We start from the raw sequence: 27,913 nt of genomic DNA on the forward strand, positions 1-27,913 counted from the left end.
CGCATCAAACTGAGAGGCTGGAACAGAACTCAAAAAATTTCTTTATATATAAAATGTGTGTATGTGTATACACAAGAGAAGTTAGGCATAGTTCTGCTGCTGACCTTATGCTTGAATAGAAGGGAAGATGCACTTGGCAGATGATTAGCAATTGATTCATTATCTTTATGCTGGGCCTGTTCCTTGGTAGACTTTGTTTAGGAAATAATGTAGACTACTGGCCAGTAAATTTGAAGAAAGACCAAAATTGTGATTGGGATCTCTGGCTACATTTTGAATGACTGTCATTGCTTGAAATCCTCTTTTGAAGTGATTAAGTAAGTTACTGCTCACTATTGATTATAATTTCTTCACTTTATAATCTTGCTTAGACTCATTTTAGTCTGATGCTTTTGGGGAAAAATGTGGTTCAAAGCTGTTAGCTTCTTGAAATTAGCTGTACTTTAAGAATATTATGGGGTTGCAGCAATCTTCATTTTTAGGGAATGACTAACTTGATGAATGAGAACAATGAGAATAGTGCGCTCTTTCAGCTGTTGGCCTCTAGTATGAGACACTTTAAAAAGGTATCTGAGAGCAGGTTAGACATCTGGACTAATTGCACCAGTTCCTCGTGTAGGCCAGAACATTAATGGCAATCACCTTTGGTTACCATTGGTTTGTATTTGAGAATAACTTTTTATCTGTAGCAAATCTTGGGAGCCTATTAGTCATGCTAAATTTTAAAGCAGTTTATGGAGACTACGAAGAAAACTGGAAGAGCTCACGATAACTTAAGAAATGTTGACTGTAACTTGAACCTGACTGTTCTGTTCTGTGCCACAATTAGAATTTCCACAATCTCTGTTTTTAGAGGATTACCCCAATGGGACATGGCTCGGAGATGAAAATAATCCTGAGATGCGGGTCCGTTGCCCCATCACCCCTGCTGACATGCTGCACATCAGCACAAACTGCCGCACAGCCGAGAAGATGGCACTGACGTTGCTTGATTATCTCTTCCATCGGGAAATTCAGGCCATCTCCAACCTTTCGGGCCAGGGGAAACATGGGAAGAAGCAACTTGATCCTCTCATGATTTATGGAATTCGCTGTGAGTATAATACTGAAACTTTTGAATTTATGCTGTGTAGATAAAGCAGAAACTGTCTGCTACTTCCAGTTAAACTGCGTTTTGTAAGAATGGGGTATGTATTGTTGTTGCCAGACAGATGTTTTGTTCGCGTTTGTTTATGAAGGAATCCTAATGGGCTGGTTTGATTTAGTTTGTTGTGGGTGTTCACCAGAAATTCCTCAATCTTGAAATCTGAATTCAGATTTCTTTGCAGCTATGCGCTGTGGGCGCACCAAGTGTTAGTAAATATCGGAGAAATATTACTTTCTCAGATAATGGAACAAATAATAAAACAAATTACACAACCTTAAATATTGTTCAAGTGTTCAAAACAGTATGGTCTTGAATCATATTTCTTTACTTCCCATTTATGTGTATTATTTCAAAAGACTTGCTGGCATTGAGATGGAAGAAATTTGCAACATCCAGTAAAGGAGAGATTAAGTATCGTAAAGTCTGTGGATTCATAACAGGAATGCATATGATGCTAATGTACTTCTGTCTGCTCCAGCGTGCATGAGTCTTTTGGTTATTAAAGCTATTCTGCAGTAATGAACAGATATTACTTATATTGAAGATGCATTTTTTTGTCAATGTAAAAGGAATCAAATGTGGTTTGCATATAGAATATAGTAGGCATAGCCACTAGTTTTGAGTGAAAAGAAGAATCTGGACATATGCATCTTGTTCATATAGAGTAAGGACATACAGAACATAGTAGGTATAGCCACTAGTTTTGAGTGAAGAAGAATCTGGACATATGCATCTTGCTGTGATATGGTGACTTCTAGTAGAGGCTTACTCGGTGAATACATTGAGGACAGCCAAGTCAGTTCCAGTATAAAAATATTTTCCAGTAAAGGAGGCAGGTGAAGGCCTCTCAAACAGCCAAGCATCTGACACAAGTGTTACAGCTCTTGTGCGATACCTTTGCTATGCATGTAAAGAGGAAACAAATTTAAATGTTAGTGTGGAATGAAGAGAGAGTCTAAAAATGACCAACTTTACTAATTGAACTAGATTTTAATATACCAGTAGGTGTCACTGTTAGAAGATTCTTTATAGTCACATCATATGTAGGTCACCAATGGATTAGTAGAGTGGGAATAATTTGTTATACTAGAGTGTTTTGTATGCAATTGCCAATTTGAAATGCCAATTAAGGCTTAAGAACATAGCCAGAAAGAGCTTATTTTGAATGGTGTTTGAAGAATTTGATGTTTTGTTTTTATGCTTCTGTTAGGGCAATGTGTTTGATAGTTACATGGAAGAAAATGTGAAGAATATTTGATGATGAGGCTGCTATGCTTTCTTTAAACTGAACTGAGCTGAGGAAATACAGTCCTATTGACCTGCTTTTGTTTCTAGTAATTTGCTGGCTATCTCAGGGGAATTGATAGGCAAAACTAACCCCTTCAGTTTGCTACATTAGGCCAATTTTTTGTCTCGTTACATACCTGAAGCAGAAGACTTCAGGCTTCTACAGCAAATGTATTAAATATGTATTTCTAAGGGAGATTATGATTCAAAGTAATTTTGATCTCCGAAACCTTTTTATCTATTGATCTCATCGATGTAAATGACCTTGTTCCATTGTGCTTTTAAAACTTAGATTTTTGTTGATAATAGTTTTTAGAAACATGAAGAAATGAATCTTGCTCCAATGTTAAAGCAAGTCATTAGCAGCCCTTTTCTCCATTGCTTAAATCTGTGAGCACAAATCAAACAAGTGAGTTTATAACTATTGGTGTAGGAAGAACAGGTTTTTGAAGATGTGGGCATGGGGAAGGAGTGCGCTCATGTGACTGAATGCTCAAGCTAAGGATTATGTCACTTAGATGAGGCGTTCTGACCATGAAGAAATTGGATTATAGAAGTGATCCCTGTAGCTGGAAAAAGTCTGCAATGGCAGAAATGTAACAGCAGTGCATGATAAGCAGCAGCATTCCGAATGATGGGCACAGAGACCACTGTCTGTGTCTTTTGATGTCTTAAGCACAGTTCAGAAGGTTTGGGATCCAGGTATCTGAAACATATCTTTATTTCTTCTTCACGTTGACTAGTGTGTTGCTTTCTTTTGGTAAGCAGTCCATAACAAACTAGGGATTGTGTATGCCTTCTGGAAAAAATACACCCCGTGTGAATCTAACCAGAGTTTACTTTTTTGGGTACCTAAATGTTAACGGTTATTGAGATTTGCTATTAGCAATGACAAAGAATCCTGTGGCACCAAATGAAGAAAATGCATGTAAACTTGATGAAGCAGCAAATTTAATAGTAACAACATTGGTCCAGAAGTGATGATTTCATGAAATAACCTAATATGTCATCACTGCTAATAATTAAGTGGAAATGAAATTTGATTTCAGTAGCCTGTTCACGAATTTGCTGTGATGTGAGCAAGCATATGGGTGACTCAACTTTCGAGGATGAGATTCTGGCCATGTTCAGTTCAGTGGCAGAACTCCTGTTGAGTTCAGCTGTGCTGCGATTTCATCCCTAATACTTGTCAGAGAGGGACTGGGAAGAGCCCTGCCATGCCATATCCACTTTGCTTTACCAGTCCACAGACCATCTGTTTTTTATTGGTGAAGTGTTGTTCCATAAAATCTACCAAAAACTGAGTGCAGCACTAGCATGGGAACTAAATTAGGTTGTTGTCCTAACAATGTGGTTTGCTTCTGCTCTGAGCAGTAATACTTTGATGCATTATTTTAAACTTAAATGAAAAATCTAATGTCATCAGCCTTGCATTTGCCAATCATAGCTAGAAAAGCTCAAGCCAATATAAAGGATTTTATTTTTCCTTTTATTTCAAGTTTCTTAAAGTTTGTCAGTGGAAAGATACTCATTCCTTTTTTTTTTCTAGAAGAAAAAGAAAACACCAACCAAATCTGTATTTAATAGAGAAAATATTTTGTATAATATGCAGAAACTATAGAACATGAAGAGATGTATGTTTATTAAAAATTCTTGATGGTACTGCATAAGGTTTACCGCAAGGGAGATGAAAGTTTATCTTTGGAAGTATAAATTTTCACTTGTGGTATAAATTTGCTTGTGGGGTGGCAGTGGTATTGAAAAGAGTTTTGGGGCAAGAAACCAAAATGACTTAAACACACTATATGTCATTAAGTAGCTCATTACTTCAGCCCTACTAAAAACGTAGACATTTTCTGGTGAAATATAAGAACATCCGCAGTTGTAATTTTCCTTGTGTAACAGAACATACAGGTCTCTCTTGAGATTTTACAGCAATCTCCACAAATGAGTTTGAAAAAACAGAATTCCACATTCAGAATTTTGCATTTACAAGAAACTTTATAACACAAAGGATGATTTTGCATGTCATCTTGGAAAAAATTGAGAGGAGATTTTGGAAGTTCATAAAAAGAAAAGCTATCAATAATTCTTATTCTTTAAAATAATCTAAGTGATTAAATGAAAACAAAATAACATTAGTTATTCCCTGTGTGTGTAACTTTGTTAGCGTGTCATTTCTGTGAAAGCCTCTTGCATCTGCACATGTGTTTTTGCAGACTCTCACCGATCTTTTTTTTTTTTTAACATATTTGTCAGTTTTGGCCAATTATGACAAGAGGATAGAAGATCAGTACCTGCAAGTTAAATGCAGAACAAGTGTTTGGGTGAAGGAAGGAGATACAAATTCAGTAATTGCATTAAGGGGAACCTGTGCCCTTAGTTCAGTTATATTATTGGACACCAGGAATCCTCTTTTGGTTCCGTACAGTCTGTCGCTCAGGGAACTATTTATGCATATTGAAATAACTCTTACATTAGGGACGTGATTGTTGTTTAGAAACAAAACAAAAACAGCCAAAAAACCTCAGTACCCGAAAACCCCAGTACCCACAGAGGGGAGGGCACCGTGGTGAAAGATGTATGAGTAGTGTTATAGCCAGCTTAGTACTATGCTGTTTAATTTTCCCATCTGCTTTCAAGACTACTTCATAGGGTGAATTTTTGCCGATTTCTGTTCATGAATTAACATGTCTTTCATCCAGAATACATCCCTGCCATTTAAATAACACAGGGAAAAAAGTGTTATCTGAAAATACCTTATGGTAAAGTCTGTTTTTTAACTATATGGTAAATGATGTCTATTCTCTTTCAAATGGCACGTTACTTCACTTTTTAAGACTCAATTAAAAATGTAGAATAGAAAGAAATTGGTAATCAAAGCTTGGTGTTTCTGTTGTGTCATAATATTGCTTCCAGTAGAGGTGGGACCACCTTTCTACCGTACTAGTTGACAGAGATGCTAATACACTTTGATAGAAGAATGCAGTATAGCTATGTCGTCCTCAGAGGGCTGTCCAAATGGAATTGAGCACTATCCTGCTTTACAACATTCATTGACACAGTACTGCTTGAGAAGCAGACCACCCACATTTGTTTAATAGGAAACACATTTGACTCCTGCTTGATTGTGTAATGTATGTCAGTTAGATCAGTGTATGTGTATATATATTCATGCACGTTACCCAAACATAATGCAGGTTGGGCCAGTTTAAGCAACTTGTAACTTGTGTCATGTAAAATCTGTGGATCGCAGTAAGTCGCTACTGTTTCAGCTTCTCATTTGCTTTAATCTTAATAGTAATGCAGGATAAACAACAAATATACCACACTTCTGTCTTAAGCATTATCATGCTTTTAAATACTGGAGGAAGGGTAGTAAGTTGCTTCTCATTGACAAACTGTTAGCTCTAATGTGTCTTACGGGTGGATCTGTTTTATGAGATACTGCAGACTGTTGCTATTGTATAGAATGTTTTATATAAACAAACATTACAGTTACTGAAAGTGTACACTATAAATACAGAATGTATTTAGTATTTTCTATTTTTTCATTTTTCCACTTGAAAAAAGCCTTTTTATTGCTGTTTTTTAATAAACCACACCCATTTTCCCTTTTATTTCCTTTTTTCCTTCCTAATCTTTTTATACTTTTTTTGCACTCTCTCTGTCTTCCTTTCATTTCCTGTTTATAATTCTGGGCTTCATGTGTCTCACTTCTGAATGTCGTACTAGTCACTAACTGTCCAAGTGTCTAGATATATACAATGGTTTAAAACAGTGTTACACCTAGATGCAACAGAGATGGCTACAAGTCTTGGTTATCACCAATTGTAGACATGCATCTAGACTTTGGATTCCATAGCAGACTGTTGGAGAACCTCAAGAAAAATGCCAGCTTTTTCAAATTGGCATTTTGTCTTATCTCTTTAATACTTCATCAGCACCAGAAACCGATGAATTTCTCTAACTTGGATTGTTGCGACTACATTGTTAATTGTCGTTTCAATCCATTCCCCTTGACAGACCAGCTAACTCAAGAATCAGTCATGCTCTGGATACTCTGGAGGTTTGAGGGGAAGAGGAATGGGTTAGTGGCAGTGCTCAAGCTAGTAATTTGTTGAGGATCTCTGATGTTTTCTGTTTAACCCATGCTTCTGTTTCTTCATTATATAGAACATTAACTAATCTTCCAAGCTATAGTAGGCTGAAAAGAAGTTGTGTGGTTTGTATCCCCATGGATGAGCTAATCTTGTGGTCCCTGGAAATACTGTTTGCCAACATTTTCTTCTCCTAGTAATAAATACTGTAGTCTCTGGAAATAAAAATTTGCTTCGGCCTGTTCCTTTGAGGACTGCGGTGTTATCAGATGCTGTAGTGCAGTTCTCCTCAACTGCCAGATCATGGCTTAGAGGTAGGATAAACTTCATTTTACAGTTTGAAGGATTGAGTATAAGCAGACAAGGATTTGCCCAATTCTGCAGCATCATGCTGTGGCAGATGGGGGAGTTGAAGCAGGTTCTCCTGAGCTGTGTGCTATTCAAAACCTCTGCTCTGAACCCTACCAAGTGGACCACCTCCATCTGACAATTTCAGAAAAGCTGCATTGTGGTTCATTCTGAAGTCCATGAGTGGTGGCTGTTGTTAGGGGCAGGACTTGGCAAGAGGGGAGGGAGAGTTTGCAGAGATGTTGAACTATCTCATACTCAAGAAGAGATGCAGAGGTGTTGAACTATCTCATACTCAAGAAGAGAGTGAGAAGCAAAGTCTGAGAGTTCAGCACATCTTTAAATGGAAAGAAGTGAAAGAAAGCATTTCTGTTGTGCTTTTCTCATATCCAAAAGCATTAATTTTTTTTGTACAGCACCCTTGGGAACGGCCTTGTGATGCAGCAGTGCTGCTTTTTTCAAACATGTTGTCTTCCTCAGAGCTGCAAAAGTCTGGCTTCAGTTCCAAATAGCTGCTTCTTTGTGAATCAATTAAATGCTGCCACATGGAGGGAAGTGATAACCTCTTTTGAGGCTAGGCAAGAAGATAATATGAGAACCCATTGAGTTTATCTCAGCGCCGCAGTTCTCATAAATGGCATCAATGCTGGCACTTGCTTACTGACTTTATGTAAGCACTGTAATTTAATGCTGGCTGTTGTTTTCTTCTTTCCTGGGCACTTATGTTTATTTCAGTTACTTTCCTGGCCAGTTACTGTTTAATAAACTGAAATAAAGGCAGCAATTTTGGGAAATAAAATAAATTGTTGGCAGTGTGTTTTCTCTCTCTTTCTCACACTTCTCTTGTTGTTCTTGCATTATACAAGTGATGAATTTAATTTTCCATTCTTGAATGTAAGCAGCTACTTAGCCGGTCAGTTGCAACTGTGATTGCATGTAACTTGATTGTGCATGATGTGCTGTCAAGCATTTGTGAGTTCATAGGCTCTACAGAAATAAGAAAACTAATGCATTAGGTCACTTGGACCATCTCTTTCCAGCCGATGCACAGTTGTTCCATCCTGTCAATACTTTTCCGCTTTGGCCAGACTTATTTAAAGTACGTGCTGAAGTGCGCTGGTCCTCACTTCTTGAGAGGCAGCTGAAAACATTCAGATAAGTCTGTGAGCATAAAAGCAGTTTTCTCAGTGACTTTAAATGTTGCTTCAGGAGTGTGTAATGAAAAAAGGGGCAAGCTGTGTAATTTGTAAGAAAGATGTGCTCATTGGGAAAGTTACTGCTACAAATACAATAACGGAGTTGAAAAAGTGCTGGTTTTCTTCTAATGAAAATCAAGGGACCCTTGCACGGATTTCTGAAGTCATTACATATTCATGTATTAACAAGCCCAAAACCCTGATGTCAGCAAGAAGTATTGGACCATTTATAATCAATATGTTGAGTGCGATGTCCAAGGATCATATTTATCAATACTGAAGATCCATCCGAGCTATGAAGTTACAAGTGAAATAGAGGACTCTCTGTATCACGGATGTACTAATCACTGTTGTCTTTGGGCTGATTCCTCTGTACATGGAACTCCTCCAGTGTTATGACTGTTTGCAGGGTAGTTACTAGAGTGTGTAGCGGTGTCTCTTTAGGGCCTAATTCAGAAGGATGCAGAGCGTGCTTTACTTTCGCCATCTGTAGAGGAGGCTGGTGGTTACCAGTATCACTCAGGCTCAATCCCTGCATAAATAATATATCCTAGTGAATTTTCAATGGACTCCAGACGAGAAATATTTTCTTTACTCTCGAAGGCCTAAAAATGACAAAATGGAACTTTTATAGTGTGGTTTTAGAAGACATGAAGAGTCTAAGAAAGTATTTGATCCCTGACACTTTGAGAGGAAAAGCAGCTCAGCCACCAAACACAGATTGATCAGCGCAGAAATAATGTACATTCATCTGGAAAACGCATTGCTGCATGCAAGGAGAGCTGTGATTTCACAAAATCTCGTAAACGGAATTCCAGAAAGTTGCATAGCTTTTCCTTTCCTGGCTTTGAACTTTCTTTTCTCCATTTCACAAGGGTTAAAAAGTGAAGTGAGGAGATGCCTCAAGCTGACTGCAAGTAAAATGTAAATAAATTCCCGCAGCGTTCAGGTTTCTGCGTGCCAGTCCTTTCCAAACCCACAAGCTCCTTCGGAAGGGGAGAAATTTTCGTTGTTGATTCATAAGTGAGTTTTTCTTGGCGGCACGTGTGGTGGCGTTTGCCATCCAGATGGGCTCCCGAGGCACTGCGGTGAGGGCTTATGTAACGGGACGTCTCGGGAAGGGGGTGGTTAAAGCAACAACCTTCCTTTTTCCATCGGTTCTGCTGCTGGTTCTGTCAGATCGCATTGTGCTGCTGTGTAAAAGACAAAACAGCTGTTTAATCAACTTCTCTGTAAAGCTGTGGCTATCAAAAATGACCTGATGTGTGGTTACTGGCAGCAGCTCCTTCAAATCAGAAGCATTTATTTTGATCAAGCGTTATTGCTTCAATTTAGGTGATTCCATTTGTTTTGAGCACCAGACTTTGATTTCAAACAGTAAGTTGATCCTTTGGCAATAAACACTTCATCTACTTAGGTATGTTCCATTCCAAAACAGGATGATGTCTGATAAACCTTGCGGGATTGTTTCTCCCAGTGAGTAAAAGAAATAGCAAGATCTTTGCTTGCTGACTGTGATCATAAATGAATGCTCTGACACTTTGCATATCCAAATTAAAAGGTAAATGTAACTGAAGACTTTAAAGCACGGTATCCCCTAAGTGCATTTTTGTTATGCAACAAGAAGGGAATAGTTATCATGAGCGCATTAGGTATTTTATTTGGAAGGAGATTGTTCGTGGCCGGGTATGTCAAACAAGCGTCGGAGTCTTTAGGTCCTAATCTTCATGAAAAGCCATTTCAGATGAAAATGCTTGTGCAGTCTGTATGGAATGCTGCCACTGCAATTTTTAGCTGTACAGCTATAGCTATATGAAGTATGCAATCTTCCTTTCATACTGAGACCCAAACCTTGCATGAATATATATATTTTGAGAGGAAATGAAACATAGATCTTTTTTCAAGGTTTTATTTGCTCTGTCTCTTTGGATTTTTGCAACGTTTTTAGAGTAAGCAATGTGTTTTCTTTTAAAAATGGGGGAAAAAAATAGAAGCAAGTGTATGTTATTTGTCCAGTATCATCGTAGTGGAATACCTCTCGTAATTTGTGAACTGAGGCAAGTCTGTAGTAGATGACATGAAGACTTTTCTATTTTCAGATTATAAAACTTCTGATTTGGTCTAGAATGGTTTTCTTGTGGGGTTGATCGATTCATTTAATGAGTTAGACCCTTAATGTTTTTGATAATTATACTCTGGTTATTAAACAGTTACATGTATGCAGCTGTTGATATTCTGTCACCATCAGAGAAAAGTGATCAAAAGATCTCTCCGGGAATGCCTCACGGCCACTGCTGTAACATGCCGCGTGGAACTCGCTTCAATCAAAGTGTGCCACCAGAAACATCAAAAATACTCTATTCCTGTAGCGATTAATTCGCTCACTTCTCTTTCACAGCGTATCTCTGGTTCTGCAGTTCTGCTAACCTTTTGTAGCACTTGGCGCGCGCTGCAAGGCAGTCGGAGATTGAGCAAACATACACATGCATGGATAAAAATGCAGTCGTTTCTTGCCAGGATGGTAAATTGGACACTCCACTAGATGGCATGATTGGTATGCTTATGGCTGCCTCCTGAAGAGTCAAAATCAAACAGGTCCTGCCCTTGGTAAAACAGATCAAAATCAACTGGCTGCTTTTCCAGAAAGGTGGTAAGGTGTGTCTGAATGTAGGAGCTCCTCTGTTTTTGGAAGAGGATACGTTGGTGGGATTTGGAGATTCTAGATGCAAATTAATTTTATTTTTGATTTTGAAACTTGTGGTAGGGTCCTGTAGACCTGCATGGGTCCTTTTAATGTGTAGAACTAGGGCATTTAAAATAATTTTAAATTTCATGCTTCCTCTGGTTCTATGATTTGTTAAAAATGAAATATTCAGGCAAATATTCTAAATAAATATTAATAAATATGAATGAAATAGTCTGAAAAATTAACTTTTAATAAAATAAAATTAGATGTTAAATATTCTGATAAATCAAAGCTAGTTATTATTTCTTTTGAGGAACAGTACATTGCCAGAATGAAATCTGAGCCAGATCTGCATGTAAGCATCAAGAAGATGCTTACTTTTCTGATGTAACATTTGGTTTCAAAATGCTTTAAATCCTTTAAAATACAAGACATTCTATCTGTGTTTTACAGAGAGCAAGAACAGAGAAAGAGAAACCTCATGCCTTTTGGGTTGTACTGCTTTCTCATAACTTTAAAAAAACAAAACCAGTAAACAAACAAAAAATTATCTGGGTGTTGGAGCCCACGTATTTTGCCTGAAGCGGAAAGTCTTCTAGCAGTCACTTGTAAAAGGTGAATGGTCTCTTGCAGTAGGCCTTTGATCTGGTATGCTTGAGACACATGCAAAAAATAGATGTGGTTACAGCCGTCTGTCTGCACAAAATCATCAGCTCTGCAGCTTCAGATTGACAGGGAAAGTTGTAACGATTGAAGCAGTGAATAAGTCACTTTCGCTTTAATCTGTTACTGAGGCACAAGCCTGCATGTGCCAATGCTTTTTATGCTGTTTGGTAGATATTTAAAAGAAGTTTATTTCTGAAATGTTTCCTCAACATGATAGAGTAATCTGGCATTATTGAGGAAAACTTCCTCGCCTGTTCTTCCAAGTGGTTTAGTGTTCTTTTTGCATAGAATCGTAATCAGCAGATTGTCTAAACAGTGCAATTAGCATTTTATAAATAGTTTAACACCACTTCTGGCTTGCTTTGATGCTGGTACATCAAAATGCACCCTTTTGATCCCAGAAAGTATTCCTACCAGACACATACTTAATTTGAACTTGGCTTTGTTTTAGGATCTGAGATGAGAAAACATTGTTTTAAATAGTTGGTTTTCTTGAAATAGCTAAAACATGCTGCTTTCGTGTATATTAGAAAGGAGATTTTCATGCTAAAAGGGAAGCAACAAGTGATAGGATGTTACCTCAACCCATCCTGTTCTTGAACTCGGGGAATTTTATAGTAGTCCTCGTTTGGGGCAGATGGTGCCTTGGTAATTGTAAGACCTGTGTTACTGGGGTTTTGGGGAGTAGGAGTGGGACGCTGATAGGTTGATGTCAGTTCAGTCTGCAGAAATTTATGTCCACAGTCTCACTTCTATTCCAGTTACCTTGTAAAAGATATGAAAATACAATGTTTAGACTTTGGTTCCTTAATGTGCTGATGTGTGTATTTATTTAACACCCACATCATGATGGCATCTGGAAGCCAGGAGAATTAAGCAATATGAGCAATACACTCCTGGAAGAAACATTTTTTCATGTCCCAAAAGTTAGTCCTTATTCCCTAAATTGTCTAATCACATGCTCACACTTAAGACTACGGACTTCACTGACGTTTTTCACATCTGGCGTGTTTCCTCGAACGTGCCTGGCTTTTTCAGTTGTGTTCTTAGTGGTATTTATGGATTTCCTTACTCTCTTGTCATGACATTTAATTTTCATACTGTAGGTAAACAGTTTTTAGGTATTTGTTGTAAAGCAGTTGTTGTAAAAATAGCAATTATGTGTTTTGTCATAAAGTTACCTAAGATGAGACTCCTCATGATCTCTAGTATAGAGTTGAGCTGCTATTGTCCAAGTGGAAAGGGATTTGATTAACATGGAATTTTGAGGTTTATATATTATAACTTAGTTGAAGAGTACAATAAAATAATCTGTTTTCTATGGAATCTTATTTGCAGAAATCCTCTTTAACCATATCTTCTGCATCTAGGAAAACAGGGCATTTCTTTTCTTTAAAAGCTGACAATTGAAAATTTCCTGGAAAAGTTCAGATTCTGTGAACATTTTATAGTGTTTGATTTTAATATTTGACTGTTTAAAATATTCTGGTTACTGACACGGGTTTAGTAAAAAATCCTTCCGAAGGTATTTGTAGTAGAATAGGATTTCAGTTGTATTTGAGGCTGTTCTAAGTACCCCCTGAATATAGTTTGCACTATAAAGTGTGCACACTCTAGTCTCTAGTAGCCTATAAATCTATAGCTGTTTGAAAGGTATGAATATAATAGTTAAACAAAAGAACTGTAGAAATAAAATGGAAAACAGAGTAATTGCTTGGTAGCTGAATTTTCCTTCCCTCCTCCTTCTCTCCGTGTTTTTAACAGCTCCCCCCACCTCTTTTTGGATGCTGTTTAGCCTGTGGATGAGAACAGTGTTATGGAAAGCGATTATCTGGTGACATGATTGATGTTCACAAGCATGTGACGTTGGAGAAGCTGCCAAGGTTCTGCCATCCCACCGACTAACGGGGCGAGGTTTCCTTGAATGAGGAGGATGTTGCCCTCCCCTCCTGCATCCCTTTGCCCAACCCTAAACGCTTCTGAGTTTTGGAGAGGGAAACTACCTCCCAGCTGTGGAGATCATACCCCCCCCCCCCCCCCCCCAGCTGTCAAATGAGTAAACAATTACTCTTTTGAAAATTGTTTCAATATGGTCAATGCATGACCAGAATTACGTTTGAAGAATTGAAGCCTGAAGGCGCAAGAAGTAACTTCAGAGGTGCTTAGTTTTTTCCTCCGCTGTTCCAATATTTAGTACAGCAGATTTCGTTGTCATACGCTATTCGTTTAATAAAAAGAACTCCAAATGTATGACCCTTATGTGAAAAAATGCATTTTGTTAGCCAAACCCCCAAATAATCGCCCCTCTTCATGATTCTGTGCAGGCAGAATCCGAAGCCCTTGTTTTTCATAATATCCATCATATTCTTGTCAATTAAAAAAAGATTCTGTTCATCAGTTTAATCATATGAATTGTGACTATGACATCCTGTTGCTTTTTCTCTAGACTTTAAAAACGATGTTGAATTTGGAAATGGAAGGAACAGTTAACCAAATCTGTTTGGATTACACATCTAATGTAAATATGTCTTTATTTTATACACGTGGCTGTTAGATTCTCTGGGGTTAACACTTTCCCAAATCTTTCAAAATGTAACAATAACAGAGGGAAGGTCTGTGCCATCTCAGTATATACGGCAGCAAAAGGAGCTCTGCCAAGTCCATGAAAAGAATGATTTACCTTTTAATTTTCTAAAGGAATCTGGTATTCACGGAGAATGGGAAGCAGCACAACCTAGCAATAGCCAAGTGCAAGCTATTGACATGAAGTTTGTTTTTTAGGAGGCTGATTTTGAGTGCGGTATCAAGATGGAATATTTCATGTCTGGTTTTGATATTGCAAATGTCTTCTCTTCCTCCTCAATTTGTTCTTAATTAAATTCCTTTACAATTTAATGTTTTATGTGGATTGTTTCGTCTGCTGACTGACTTCTGACCTTTTAAGAAAGAGAGAATTACTTTCTTAGGAACATTGTTTTCATGGGGTTTTCTTTTTTTTTTCCAATTAGCCCTGTTTTTAAAAAAACCAACCCTTTCTCCCCCCGTGTTGTACTTTAGAGGCCCCAAAAGTTTGGGAGTATATAGTCATTTCAGACATCATTGCTGACCATCTTTGTACCAGATCACCTTCACTGCATTTCCAAGCTTTTTTTTTTTTCTTTGAACCACAGAAAGATTTATTTTGCAGTGCAGAAGAAGCATTCTAGAATGTGTTGTGTCAGTCTTTTTTTTTAGTTTTATAGGAATTTTGGCAAAAATGTGCTGTGTTTCTAATCTGGGATATGTTAGGCAAAACTTAGTATGATGCACCTGTTGGCTTTTCAAGCTGACTTCTTAAATTTTCCTGATGCGCACATGCCTTCCTCCTAAGCTTTTGCTTCATAAGATTTGAACGTTGGTTCTTGCTTGCAAACTAAAATGATTTCCTCTTTGAGCATTTCAGAATAGCCCGTGTCGCTGTGAATTCTTTGTGCCGACCTCTTTGTGTCTCAAGCTGCTGCTAGTATGTATCTGGTCTATAGAAATGGCTCAAGCTCTTGCAGTTTGTTAAATAACTGAACTGTTTTAAGTCTCTGGTGTGTTTTCATAGAAATCTTTGTTTAGGAAGTGAGGTTCCCAAAGACAGCAAACTTTAATGTTTAAAACCTTAATGTTTAAAACAAGCACATCCTTTGTTTTGAATGTTACCGGCAACCATCCATTGTCCAAAATAAAAAGATCGCTAAAAACACAGTCAGTGATCCTTAGATGATCTGAATCCTGTAGGTCACTCTTCTTGTATAAGTGCATCTGTCTTCCAAAATACTGTTGTCTTTTTGCCAAAGTGCTGAATTATATTGCTGAATGTATTTTTTTTATGTTTTTAGTAGGGTGGTTATGTGGCTCACAGATACTGTGCTGCTTACAAATTACAATGCTTCATGCTGCTTTTGACTAGCAAATGTTCCGAAAAAGTCAAATCCCTTCTCACTGCAGTATTTCTGTCGTTTCTAATATGGACTTCCCCAAGTTAAATGTCTTATTCGCAGTATCCTTGCTTTAGTGCTGCCTTTCTAACTTTTGTTGGTATTTGACATACTCAGAATGAGACAGCTGAAAGCTCTCCTGCATGTGATCATTTATGGATAGAGAACAGAAAGTCAGCACGCTTCAGTTTTCTAATATTGTTTGCACATGTTTTCGGGATATATCTCTCTACTACAGGTAAATCATGTTTCTAATGTTATGGTGAACTTTTTATCTGCTTAAGAAATACTCCACTGTCGTTAGCATTAGATTTTTCTTTGGTCATCGGTGGACTGTTGTGAAATGCAGTTGTTAAAGACCTGTTCGTAGAATAACATTTTAGATTGTAATACCAACTGCATAGATATATACATCTGAAATTCATTTAACCTTTATATCAACTATCTTTGTACTTAAGGGCTAATTTTTCATGCCTAACTTGCACATGCAATTACTGTGACTGAGTATGCAGTTATGGTAAAAATCTGTGCAAACAGCAAGCTTTTCGTCTATACCAGTTTTACATCTTCGACCACCGTAACAGCTAAGTAGGAATTTAATGAATAAGGGAAAAGAAGTAAGCACGCCTGGCTTTGAACATCTGTGCCTGATGTCTTAGGTCTCTCTAGCCTAAAATCTTCTTCTCTGACTCTACCCTGTTTAGCTTGTTACCGATTTTCTGTGCTTTCCTCTGTAGTCATGTTCTCTCCATGAAGGCAGTGGGGTCTCTATCCAGTATTTCATGGCCATTCCTTACCATGTTGATTAAATTATAGCTTTTGTGATCAGTAAGTAGAAGAAAGTATTTTCCTGTCTCCCCTCAACAGAGCAATTTCTGGGATGTTTTATGTCACAGCTCTGGCACTCATCATCTTTCTCAAGCTCGTGTCCTACACGGCTTGGGTCTCCTAGTATGAACAGCTCACAGCACCTGAGACTATCTTGTCCCAAATAATTTATATTGCTTTTGATTTCTCTCTGAAGTAAGTGACATCTGGGAATATCCTGTGGATTACACTGTGATAGTTAAAATTCCTATTGAGGCTGCTTTTCTATGAGAGTTTTCTCAGACCTACAATTGATTCAGTCACTTCTCTAAACAGAGCCACATACAACGTGAAAGTCATTAAAATGTATTTATGAATGAAATATGGACATTTTTTCAAAATAACCACAGAGCATATGACTGTTTTATGTAGGACTACACAAGTATTTTTGTACGTACTGACAGCTGAAGTTGTATAAAGAGTTAAAGCACAACTATTTTTATTGGACATTACTGCAAACATTTATAAACTCATTTCTGTGTAGTGCCTATTAGTAATAGATTACACTGAGACATGTGGTCTCAGTATTTACAATACAGAATGTGCTTTCCTTTTGCTGACAGCTATGGAAAGGAAACTGTTGCACGGCAGCAGATGATAATTTCAGTCGATTTTCCTCCTTTCCTACCCCCCCCCCCCCCCCCCCTTTTTTGGAGACATAATGTAGGGGTTCTAAAGCAATCTCTAAGTGATGTGCTTGCTGTCACTTGCCAGTGAGAAATCTTGGGGCCTTTAAAGCGCTTTTGAATTAGCCTTTTGATGCCCCTGTTTTCCTCCTGTATATTCTCTACTTTATTTCAAATTGCTTTTTGAACAGATCTATAAACAAATTATTTAGAACATCAGAAAATAAATGTGTTTAAAAAATGATGATGACTTAAGAGATACAGTACTCCACTTGACTATGTTAGATCAGTACTCTGCAAATTTCAATTTCTGAAGACTCTGGGCTCATTTGTAATACAAAGGAAAGTACTAAGCTCTTAGTTTGTGCAAACCTGGAATGTTGTGGCTGTAGGCTTCAAATAATGTGTCTTACAGGAGCAGACCATATCCCGTTCATAGGACTATACAACAGCTTAAGCAAGTACTTCACAGGATCAGGATCCTATTTGAGAGTCAGACCAAAAAGCCAGTAGGTTGAAAAGATTATTTTACTTTGCAGGGTATGGAAAACAACTGATACCAAAAGGAAAATAAGAACCTTAGAGATCCTTCAAGCATAGTCATGTTGCATAAAAGCTTATATTGCAGCTTTAGATTGTTTTTTAACTGCAGTATTGCACATCTGAATCTGGGAAGTTTAGATGTACTGAAGTTTTAGAGAATGTTAAATGTTCGCATAGTTCTGTTTTAATTCATGGGTTTTGAACTTTTGGGTTTACTTTTTCAAGTTTTTTTTCTGCAGCCCTGAGGTTTATAAATTTCTCTTAACATACAGTCAAATGCTCTCAACTGTTGATGCTTTAAGCAAAATACAAACCACGCTGAAGCTTACAATGAAATGGTAAAAGTATGTAGCAGTATGAGGAGGACCTTGAAACAGCTGACAATGCACAACATGTTTCCTTCCCAGTTTTAAAGCCATTTGTCCAGATGTTGAAACAAGTATTTCTTGTCATACCTGAAACAGTTGGTTTGCTCCCTCTCTTGTATAACTAGACTTCCCCTTCGGGTGCAGAGGTTGCACATGATAATGAACCTGGTTTGAGTTGGCAGCAGGACTCAATCTGAATGAGCTTTGTTTCAAAAATACTCAGTTCAACTCACGAGTCAACGTTGTGTTTATATTACAGTTTGGCAACTTAGCACCAAATGCTGGAAAGTGCATAATGTGGCTCTTTAAATGACTTAATACAAGTAGTAGCATTTTCAGAAGATTATAATTTTGTATTGCATTTTCATTGTATTCTAATGAATTTTGAGCTGAGCTTTAAAAGACCTTTTTTTTAATAGGGAGCTTTATATGGCTTCCTACTTACCAGACTTACACATATTGTGGGGCACTATTGGTGAGCAATAAACCTTTTCCAGATTTGGCTTTGGAGTGCTGGATCCTTCTGTTGGTCAGTGTTGCACAACTTGAATGTAATAGTGCAGTTTCCATGGATAGAAGTGTAGATTAGGAAACTTCAGAGACCGCTGACGTTTTTAAATACATACCTGTGCGTATGTATGATTACTTAATTTTGTGAATAGTTGTTGAAATCACTTCACTGTGTAGCTTTGGCGTTTTTCGTAATATCATTGTATTCCTTTAGGCAGCGTCAAGCATTAGGGCAGTTCTAAAATTTTCAGAGTTGCTTTGTTCACCTTGTGTGTGTGACAGTGTGTGTCACCTATTCATTTTCCTGAAAATACGGATTTATGCTGACTTTCACCCCTTTGTGTTTCTCTCTAATTACAGGTCACCTATTTTATAAATTTGGAATCACAGAATCTGACTGGTATCGAATCAAGCAAAGCATAGACTCCAAATGCCGAACAGCTTGGAGGCGGAAACAGCGAGGGCAGAGTCTTGCCGTGAAAAGCTTTTCAAGGCGAACTCCATCATCATCATCTTACAGTGGTTCAGGTAAAAAAACCAAACAAAATCCCCAAATGCCCCCAAACCCAAACAAACCCCAACAGAAAGGGAAACTTAAGTAATAATGCTGTTTGTTTTTCAATATACCTGAAAATTATTTTGATCTTAATTTATATTTACAACAAGTGCATGTAATACCCGCAAATGTGAATATTTTTGTGTAACAAAGATATATGGAGAAGCCCACATTTTCTCACAACTGAATTTTTGGAGTGGATTTTATATTGTTGCATATTTCTTTTTTTTCAAGTACCATTTATCATTGGCAAAGCAGCCTCTCTATTACAGTGTATGTATGTCTACAGTGCTCCTCAGGGAGTGTATCCATGTACTAAGTGACGCCAAGCATTTGTAGTTAAATCATCATGGGCCTCCAGTGCAAGCCAACTACCTCCTGGTACATTCGGAGTCCTTCACAGCCTCATGGGGCTTGTTCCAAAGTAGGATGAGCTTCTAATCGTGTTTCATCTACAAATTGCAGTCACGCTCCTGGTTGCAGTGCATTAATGATCCTAGAAAGGGAGAAAGATGTGTGTGTTTGTTCACAAAGAGAAAAAGGGAGAAGGGAGTCTGTCTCTAAAACAGTAGTAAAATACAGGTCTGCCAGAAATGAAAGTGTAGTATATTCTAGTGTGTGAGAGAGATTGGCTTTGTTGATTTGTACGTTATCTGAATGCCTGGCTTCACTGAGATGCTTGAGAACATCCATCCACGTGTGTTAACTGAAAAAATTCAGCACATGCAGCTTTGTGCTATCATATGGGGTTTTTTACCACGTTCAGTTTTTTGAGTAGAAGGTTAAAATGTTTCTGCAACTGATGCTCATAAGAGGAGTCAAGTAAATAAATCTTTCTCAGTGCGTTCACACCATTTAGTAGGACGTGCTAAATTTTGTTCCTGAAGTATTTTCCTCTGAAGAAATTAAATATATTGTAGGTGATTCTATATTTCCATATAGGTATGTAGGCATGAATAATAATAACAAATGAAAAATACTGACCTAAGAAGTGTTCTCATAGGACATTTCTGGCTCATGCTTTTAATATAAAGCAGTGTTATGGGACATTTGTACATCATATATTAAAAACAGTGTTTTGGAAGTGAGCCCAAAGAAAAGGAAGTAAGTTTATTTGCCTGCATAAAATTTTTGGTTGCATGTTAACACTAACCACTGTATCTCATGCAAAGAATGCCAAAATCTGCTTTCAATGGAAAATTTTATGTGCTGGAACTGGGAATCATATCCAAAATTCTCAAATTAAAACAACTAATCAACATAATGATAACCATAAGCCATATATGTTGATGGGATTTTTATTTTCAGTCTCTTAGCAATCAGTATTTTAGAATAAAAATGCAGTAGTAAGTGGATATTATGGGCCTGTGCTCATTAGACGATACTCCTTGACTGTTGTTGAGATTTATTATTAAAAAATATTAATCTTTAGTCTCCTGGTTTGGAGATTTGGGGAGTCCAGTGTAGAGATGTAAACCAGACTCAGGCTCAGTGAATTCTTGTCTTCAGAAGCCATAAGATAATAAGTTTTGGTGGGGTTTTTTTGTTGTGGTTAAGCTGAAAACTCAATTTTTTCCCCCCAATTCCACTAACCTGATTTGTGAGTAAATTGTTCCATGGCTACAAAGATACATGAATTAACTCCTGGGATTTCAGCAATACGCTCTCTGAGCAGGTGGGAGTAGCGTGGTACAGACACACATGAGCTGGTTCTGCAAAGCCATATTTTGGGTTGTGCGCCCCGGCTAGGTCATTTAGCCGGAGTTGAGCTGGCCGCCTTTGGTACATCAATCTCCAGGATTTTCCCGGAGTTTTTATGCCACCTGGGTCTCCCACTGTACAGTCTATCTCATCTCCCAAGTCCCCTAGATAGCAAAGAGGTGACTGCATGTCCTTATAAAGATGTCTTTGGTCCTGAAGATGATGAAGGTCAGCTGAGGCATCTTGGCATGTCATTGGCAGGAGTGTATAGACTGTGCAGCCAAAAGCAGAGTACCAGCAATAACATTAACAGCTGCCTTTGGTAACGGTATGTGAAAACGTTCCCATGGATTCAGTTTTTTGTTAATTTTCTTTAAAATATTGCTCTTACTCAGAATGTCATTGGCATAATTTTCTGGGAGACTGTAAAGATGTTAGATGAATTCACCACTACATTCGCACCCACTGTGAAAAAGCTCTTAGAAAACCAGACCACTTTTCAGAATCAGGTGGTCCTTTGAAAAACTAATTTGCATTCCAAAATCAGGTGGGAGTGGTATTTCATGTGAAGAGAGAAGAGGAGGTATGAGGAAAAACAGGAGAGCGGGCTGAGAGACTGAATGAGTATATAGGGAAAAGAAAGAAGAAAAGATACAAGGGAAAAATGTAGATTCACACGTATTTTAAAAGGTAGCTTTTGCATGACAGGGCTGTAATTCCACTGCTCTGTTCAGGTAACTTCATGAACCACTCAGACTTTGCCTTTGTGGTTTGACATCCCTGGAACCCCTCAATGGAATTACAGCATCATAATTCACAGGCATCTGTTCCTTATTATATGCACTGTATAGTGGATATAGCAGAATTCCTGCTGCCAGCTAGCAGGAAAGAGAAGTAATATTTCACAGCTCTGAAGTAAAGGAGGTCTGTATTTCACAGTTATGACAACATAGCTGTCAAATACGGCTTTTTAAAGTGTTACATATGAACCCAGACAGTTTTTATGGTAGCATTTGTTTCAGGGGGCAATTTAAGGTGAGCCTTGAACCGTCTGGAATTCAGCTACTTGAGAAACTGTCTTTCCCACTATTGTTAGTTATAGCTATTAAGATCAGCTTCTAGGTGCTTTCTGTCAGGTCTCCACCCAGCTGTGGTTACTGCTGTCTGCAGGAGAGTACCTGTGTTTGGTTTCACAGAGTAATATGTTGCTCCATGTCAGTTCACATATAACAGACATTTGAGTTGTTTATCTGTTGGGTGGAATATAGTAGCTGCCATATAATGAAAAAAAAAAAAGGCTCTTAAAAGATTGTGAATGGCTCTGTGTCCTGTTTATGCTGTGAAGGATGCGGGATATGCAGGGTAGTTTCTTATATAACGTCCTCCAAGCTGTTCTGAGAAGCTCTGGTTTTGCCTCCACTCACTCAGCGTAAGACTGTATGACTTCTATTTAAAGAAGCTATATTTATATAGTTTGATCAGGAAATTTAGTAGAGCGTGGTTCTGTGACTAGCCAGGTTAGGTCACTGAGGACCTTAAGCTAAGTGTATCAGCTTCTCTGATAGTTTAGATACAGCAGTGGTGTCGCACACATTCAGTGGGAAAGCACTTTCATTGCACATCTTGTAAACAAGCATTTTGGGTTATGCCATGTGGGGGAAAAATTTACACACACGCTCACCCATTTTACCAGGTTAAATATGATAAACCTAAGCTATTTGTGGAAGTACTTAAACCCACTGATTCTTAGCTAAATGATGACGATTTCTGAGGGAAGTTTTAGGGCTTACCCTAGAAGATATTCCCGTAGTCTTCAGAAAGCACTTCTTTTTAAGCTGCACTTATTGCCATCAACAGATGCCTTGAGTAGACGCATAGTATCACAGTGCCTGCCACGCAGCTGAGCTGTTCTGAAAACATCATTAAGAGGTTTAAATATGATTTCAATGTCCTGAGCGTTCATGAATGAACACCACGTTCCCTATATGAACTCTTTCCAGAGTTTGGTAAGGTTTTTCCACTTCTGAACTTGTGATTGTAGTATTTCATATTAAAATTGTGACCAAGAGGTGCAACAAAAAAAAGGCTGAAATCCAAAACTGTTGTGTTTGATTGGCTTGACGTAATATTTTTCATCAGCTATCTCTAGGGGCTGATAATAGCAAGATAGCTTTCTGTTATGTCGTAGTGTAATAATACATGTTTCAATCAGCAGAATTTTATTGGCACTTTCTTCAAGTGTTGCAAAGGAGCACTGTTCTTTTATGTGTTACAGAGTATTTTCTTAAACGCTGGTATGCTAAAAGTCTACAATAACTTAGTATTTTCTGTTTGGCAGTGAAAATTGTTGAACATCTCTACATAACATTAAAAATAATATTTTTGTTAGTCCTGAAATAGTCTTAAATCAGCATGGTCACTGCCCTGCTGGACATCCTCCCCTATGAATTAGGGGACTTGATTTTCCAGAGATACTTTTTAGCAGCAATTAATTTGCCTCATTTAAAAAAAAAGAAAAAATATATATATATAGCAGCCTGAAACTCACCTGCCTGTGGCCTGACTTTGATTTCTCTGCCTCTGAGGAATCTTGAGGGTGGTTGAACAGAGTAACAGGTTGCCCAGAGAAGCTGCAGAGACACCATCCCTGGAGGCAGTCAAAATCCACCTGGATGCAGTCTGAAGCAACCGGTTCTGGTTGCCCATGCTTTGAGGAAGGGCATTGGATTAGATGATCTCCAGAGGTCACTTCCAACCTCATATATTATGTGATTTTGTGATTTTTATGAGTTATTGCATGCATAATAAATAATTCTGAATTATTTACATCTAAAGAGGATTGCTATTCTTGGCTTCATTCTTATGTTCTTGTTGGACGTGTCAGAACTTTTAGGCTTTTTCTGCTTGTTGTGCATAACAGTTTATGTAGCACGTGGCTTTGATTTGAGTGGTGCAGTTAAAAATGATAACGGATTTCCTCTCTGCTCTGTTCATCATACGGAAAAATTAGCTATGCAAATGACAGAGAAAAGCAGGAGGCTGAGCCCATAGTCCTTATGTAGCCTTACAAGTTTTTGGTGGTGTAATTCTGTGATAGTGTTCAAGTGTTAAGAGCTCAAGAGGAACTGATCTGCAGACAAAAACATGTCTAAGGAAGCTGGTAGGAAAAAATGAATGAATATCTCTTCTCTGTCCTTCACCCCCAAAGATATTAATTGAGATTGTTCTACATTTAATTAACTATAGAGATTTACAGTTGCCACAAGATTTATGGGTTGCATAAAATTGTTGTAGCAGACTGTTCTATTTAGGCAGAAGTTGGTTTTCCCTATTTTATCCGACTCTTCTGTTTGAAGCTGTTGCCTTGTGTTGGAATTGAGGTATTAATTGCAGTGGTTTGCTCTGCTCTTCTCAGAGCCAACACTTTGGTACTTAATGTGTGTGTTTCTCTTGTCAGAAAAAAAATAAGAGTTGTATGCATGGCTGCCATGTTAATTTAGCTAGATACTCTTTTTAGAAACGTTAGCAGTCTATGGAGGGAAGGCAGTAGGAAATGAGGTTTTGGGGAGGAGGATTAATCGAAGAGTGCCTTCTCCCTTTCTTTTAATTTCTCTTAAGATTGTTAAAACTGTTATCACAGTTTTCCATGTTGGAATTTTTAATTAGTTCTATGACTTTGGGATTTATATGTAGATTTAGGCTGAAGTGCTCAGCCTATGCCAAGATGTCACATATAAAAATGGATGTGCAGCCAAATCTTCAAAGCTGTTCTGCAAAATTGTGGAGGCATTTAGCACTGGACGAGTCAGGTTGAGATAATGGTTGACAGTATACGGTTTTATTTCTATGAGTTGTTCAGTAATGGTGTTTTTCCTGCCTTTTGTTTTTGAGGACTGCTTTGCTACATCTGGCCATTAATCTTTCCTTGCTAGGACTACACATCAAGGAAGCAAGAAAATACGTCCTAGTTTGTAAGCAGAAGTGTGAGGCTGGGAGGCCTATACACTAGGAAAACAATTTTGAGTAACACCACATAAGGAGACTAAGCATGAATACCCTCTGCTACAGAATCCGTACCTCCTGTATTTCCTTCCAAAATGAGAAGCCAGATGCTCAACTGATAAATATGAAGTATAATGAGAATAGGAAAGAATTAGAAAATGTCAAAGGTTTTGCCTTTGAAGTGAGGAATTTTAAAACTGATCTTGGTTGAGAATTAACCACACATATTCTTGAAACAGTTACAAATTACATTTGTCTGACAAATCTAATCTTGCTCGGCAACGTCTGAGGAAGATTAGCTTTGAGAAATGCGACAGAAGTAACTGCTTCAGTAGGGGTGATTTTGCCAACTCTTGAACATTTGTCTGAGAAGACAGACTCAGGCTAAATTTGCTTTGACTTGTAAGCACATGCAGTAAACAAACAGAAAATGTAAAAGGTCCAATTTAAACTTGGGACAAAGGAATATTTCAGCAGTTGGGGTTTTTTTCCCCTGTATCACAGCTTAATCACCTGTGGAATGGTTAGTGCAGCGTCTTCCATTCTGTGGGTAGCTCCAAAGCTATTCCATCTAGTGGAGGGTGCTTTGGGAATGCCGTGGATAACGTGCTCCGTAGTAGCCCTACATAAGCTGTTCGGTTCATGTCAAAGTACCCCTTTGTAACGAGTGCAATGGAAAATCTCAAAGCAAGAGTTCAGCTGTATAGCGTCGCAGTGCCAGGGATTCTCTAATATATCAAAGTTGTAAATGTGAGGCTAGATAGTTTACATGATAGTGATTTATAACTGCTGACATATCCTTTATTCAAGCTGTGTGCTATTCATGTTTGTGTTTGTTTTTAATGGGGAATGTTTAAAAATGGATAAATATTACTTTTGTCTGGTCAGAGATTTAGAGGGGAAAAACAATACTTATAAAGGATGTTTTGTTTTTAGACACGGTTGAATCCTCTCTCTTCTTTCTTCCTAAGAAGACACGCCCCCCCCCCCCCCCCCAAATCCAACAAAAAAAGAAAGAAAACCCAACTGTGGTTGTTGCAGTGAAGCCAGACTGAAATCTATTTATAAGTGACCATGCGAGATGTACAGTATGATTGCATTCTGTCTGCCTCCTGTTCCCACCTCTGAAAAGCGTAATAATTTCTGGCATCTGTGCAGCAAAAGATGGTTTACAAATAAAGGCTTTTGGACTTTACAGTTAAAAATGTATTTCAATAAGTGCATATAATATACACGTAAATATATTTTTATCTGCTGCAGCTCTTATTTCTTTGATACTCTTTTATTGCATAACTTAATCAGAAAATAAATATTCATTATAAATGCATCTTCATGTTTTCTCAGAAGTACAGCATTGCAGTTTGTGTAATGGTAAGTGTAAGCTACAGGAAAAGTACTGCTAGAAAGTTATTAAATCTGTAAGTGAAACACACCTTACCTCGCTTGTGTCCCAAGTCCAGTTTTGCTGTTTGTGTATGTGTCTTTACATTTACACTACGTATGTTTGAGCGTATGAAGTGATGTATGTATGCATATGTGTGTATACACGCACATTTAAATGAAGGATTATGTATTTGGACAGTGTGGTTTGACTAGAAGTTGAGTTGTAACTCAACTCAGCTGTTGAATTACGTAGTGGGGGAGTAGGAAGCATGATGGAAAGACAAAATCACATTGGAATGGACTAGTGGTAGCTTGGAAGAAGCAAGATGAATAACAGTGGGCTTTCTTAGCCATTTAGCATCCTAACAAAATGCGATTTGTAAAATAAAAAATACAGAACATTAATTGCATAAAATATTATTAGGACTGAGGTAATGGAAGTGAGAGAAAAAGTGAAAGACAAAGAGGCTTAGGTAAACGATCTTTCTAGACTACCTGTTTACTACTTTCAGTGACTGTGACAAAGCCACTGGCAGTGGAAAGCATGATCTAGCATCAGAATTTGAACAAATCGCATTTTTATTTGGTTGGCAGTGCAGTTTCTCAGACTAGGTACAGGACGTCTCTGCCAATTCTGATTTGTTAATCCCATCTGGAATTCTGTACAGCAAACTTGCATTGTACAACAGTGCAGGAAATACTGGAATCACACAGGAAGTGACAGGACTATATTTAAGAAATTATAAATTTTCTGCAGTTACCTACTAGTGAAGTGTAAGGTATTAAAGATGTATGTCCAGTAGACAGCAAAAACACGTACTTGTTACGTTTTGCTCAGCTACTGCATAAGTATTCTGGTTGTAGTTATGTATTTGTATATTGTTAACATAATTAGAGCTGTCTAGTTGAACTGTTAAGCAACTAAAGTTTTCCACAAATAAGTAAATACTAGCTTAGTGGTTTTGAGTTACTTTCCAGTTCCCGTGTTTAGACTTAAAACTCAAAATTATCTTCTTCCACAAACATTTGCAGATAGGATATAAAAAACCCAAATGGATGATTTTATTAAAGAGCATTTCCGTTAAAATATTTGTATGAGTGGATAAAGCTCATTCTTGCAAAACTAACATTCTCCTCTCAGTATAAATCTTAGTGTTAAGCAGAGGTATTAAAATTTTATGAAAGATGGCTTCCTGCTCTGTTGGTTCAAAAAAAACCAACCATCATTTTATAAAAATCAAAATATATCAGCCATCAGTCACCTCTGAGCAGGATGAGGCCCATCTAGTGCTTATTTAAGCAATACATAAAATCTTGTAAGGAAATGATCTACAGTGGAAGTAGAGTGACACTTTTTCTTACATATTTTCATTATAGCTTCCAGTGCTTGGACAGCCTGAAAGCCGCATAGTATTGAATGTTACTACGTGTTAGATGTTAATGTGTTTTACGTTCCCTTGTAGCATAAAAGTCATTGTCAGAGCAATAAATAATTTAGAGAAATGGTAAAACACTTAATGCTTCAGAGATTTCATTCAATGTATTTTTGTGGCATAGCAAGAGAAAAATGTTTAAATTGTTTACAGGAGTACTGTATGTAAAAAATATTTCTTCAAATACATTATTCTAAAAGCCCTTTCTGACAGTCCTATTCTCCAAGATGTCTGAAATAAGAAAGGAAGAAAACTAGGACTGATGCTGAATCTTAGTATGATATTAGTATGATATTGGGACATTTTAAGGTTTTTCCTGGCAGTGCATATTTGAACTTGTCACGTGTGCTGCGGAAGTGTCATTGATTGATAGCCCCATTTTTTTTTCCTGATTCCTAAAAGGATATATGGTATCTAGTGCTCCATTTCCCTGCTAGTGGTATCTTAACCTGTAGGAAGACCCATACATAGCATTAGTCTCTGGTCCATTGTATTCCACTTCACCCTTTCAGTCCAGAATTATTGACAT

At 37.7% G+C, this 27,913-nt stretch overlaps 1 protein-coding gene across 4 annotated transcripts in view; it reads left to right on the top strand.

Moving 5' to 3' along the window:
• The window catches only part of BANP (BTG3 associated nuclear protein), a 154,622-nt gene that overhangs the window by 50,195 nt on the left and 76,514 nt on the right, over positions 1-27,913 (top strand). For all 4 annotated transcript variants that reach the window (XM_072873314.1, XM_072873313.1, XM_072873315.1 and 1 more), the window contains 2 exons: positions 854-1,093; positions 18,670-18,837. In XM_072873314.1, coding sequence (XP_072729415.1) covers positions 854-1,093; positions 18,670-18,837 — 408 coding nt within the window. The remainder of the gene's footprint in view (positions 1-853; positions 1,094-18,669; positions 18,838-27,913) is intronic.

The sequence above is a fragment of the Ciconia boyciana genome, chromosome 9 (genome assembly GCF_034638445.1).
Source record: "Ciconia boyciana chromosome 9, ASM3463844v1, whole genome shotgun sequence".
NCBI classification, from domain to species: domain Eukaryota; kingdom Metazoa; phylum Chordata; class Aves; order Ciconiiformes; family Ciconiidae; genus Ciconia; species Ciconia boyciana.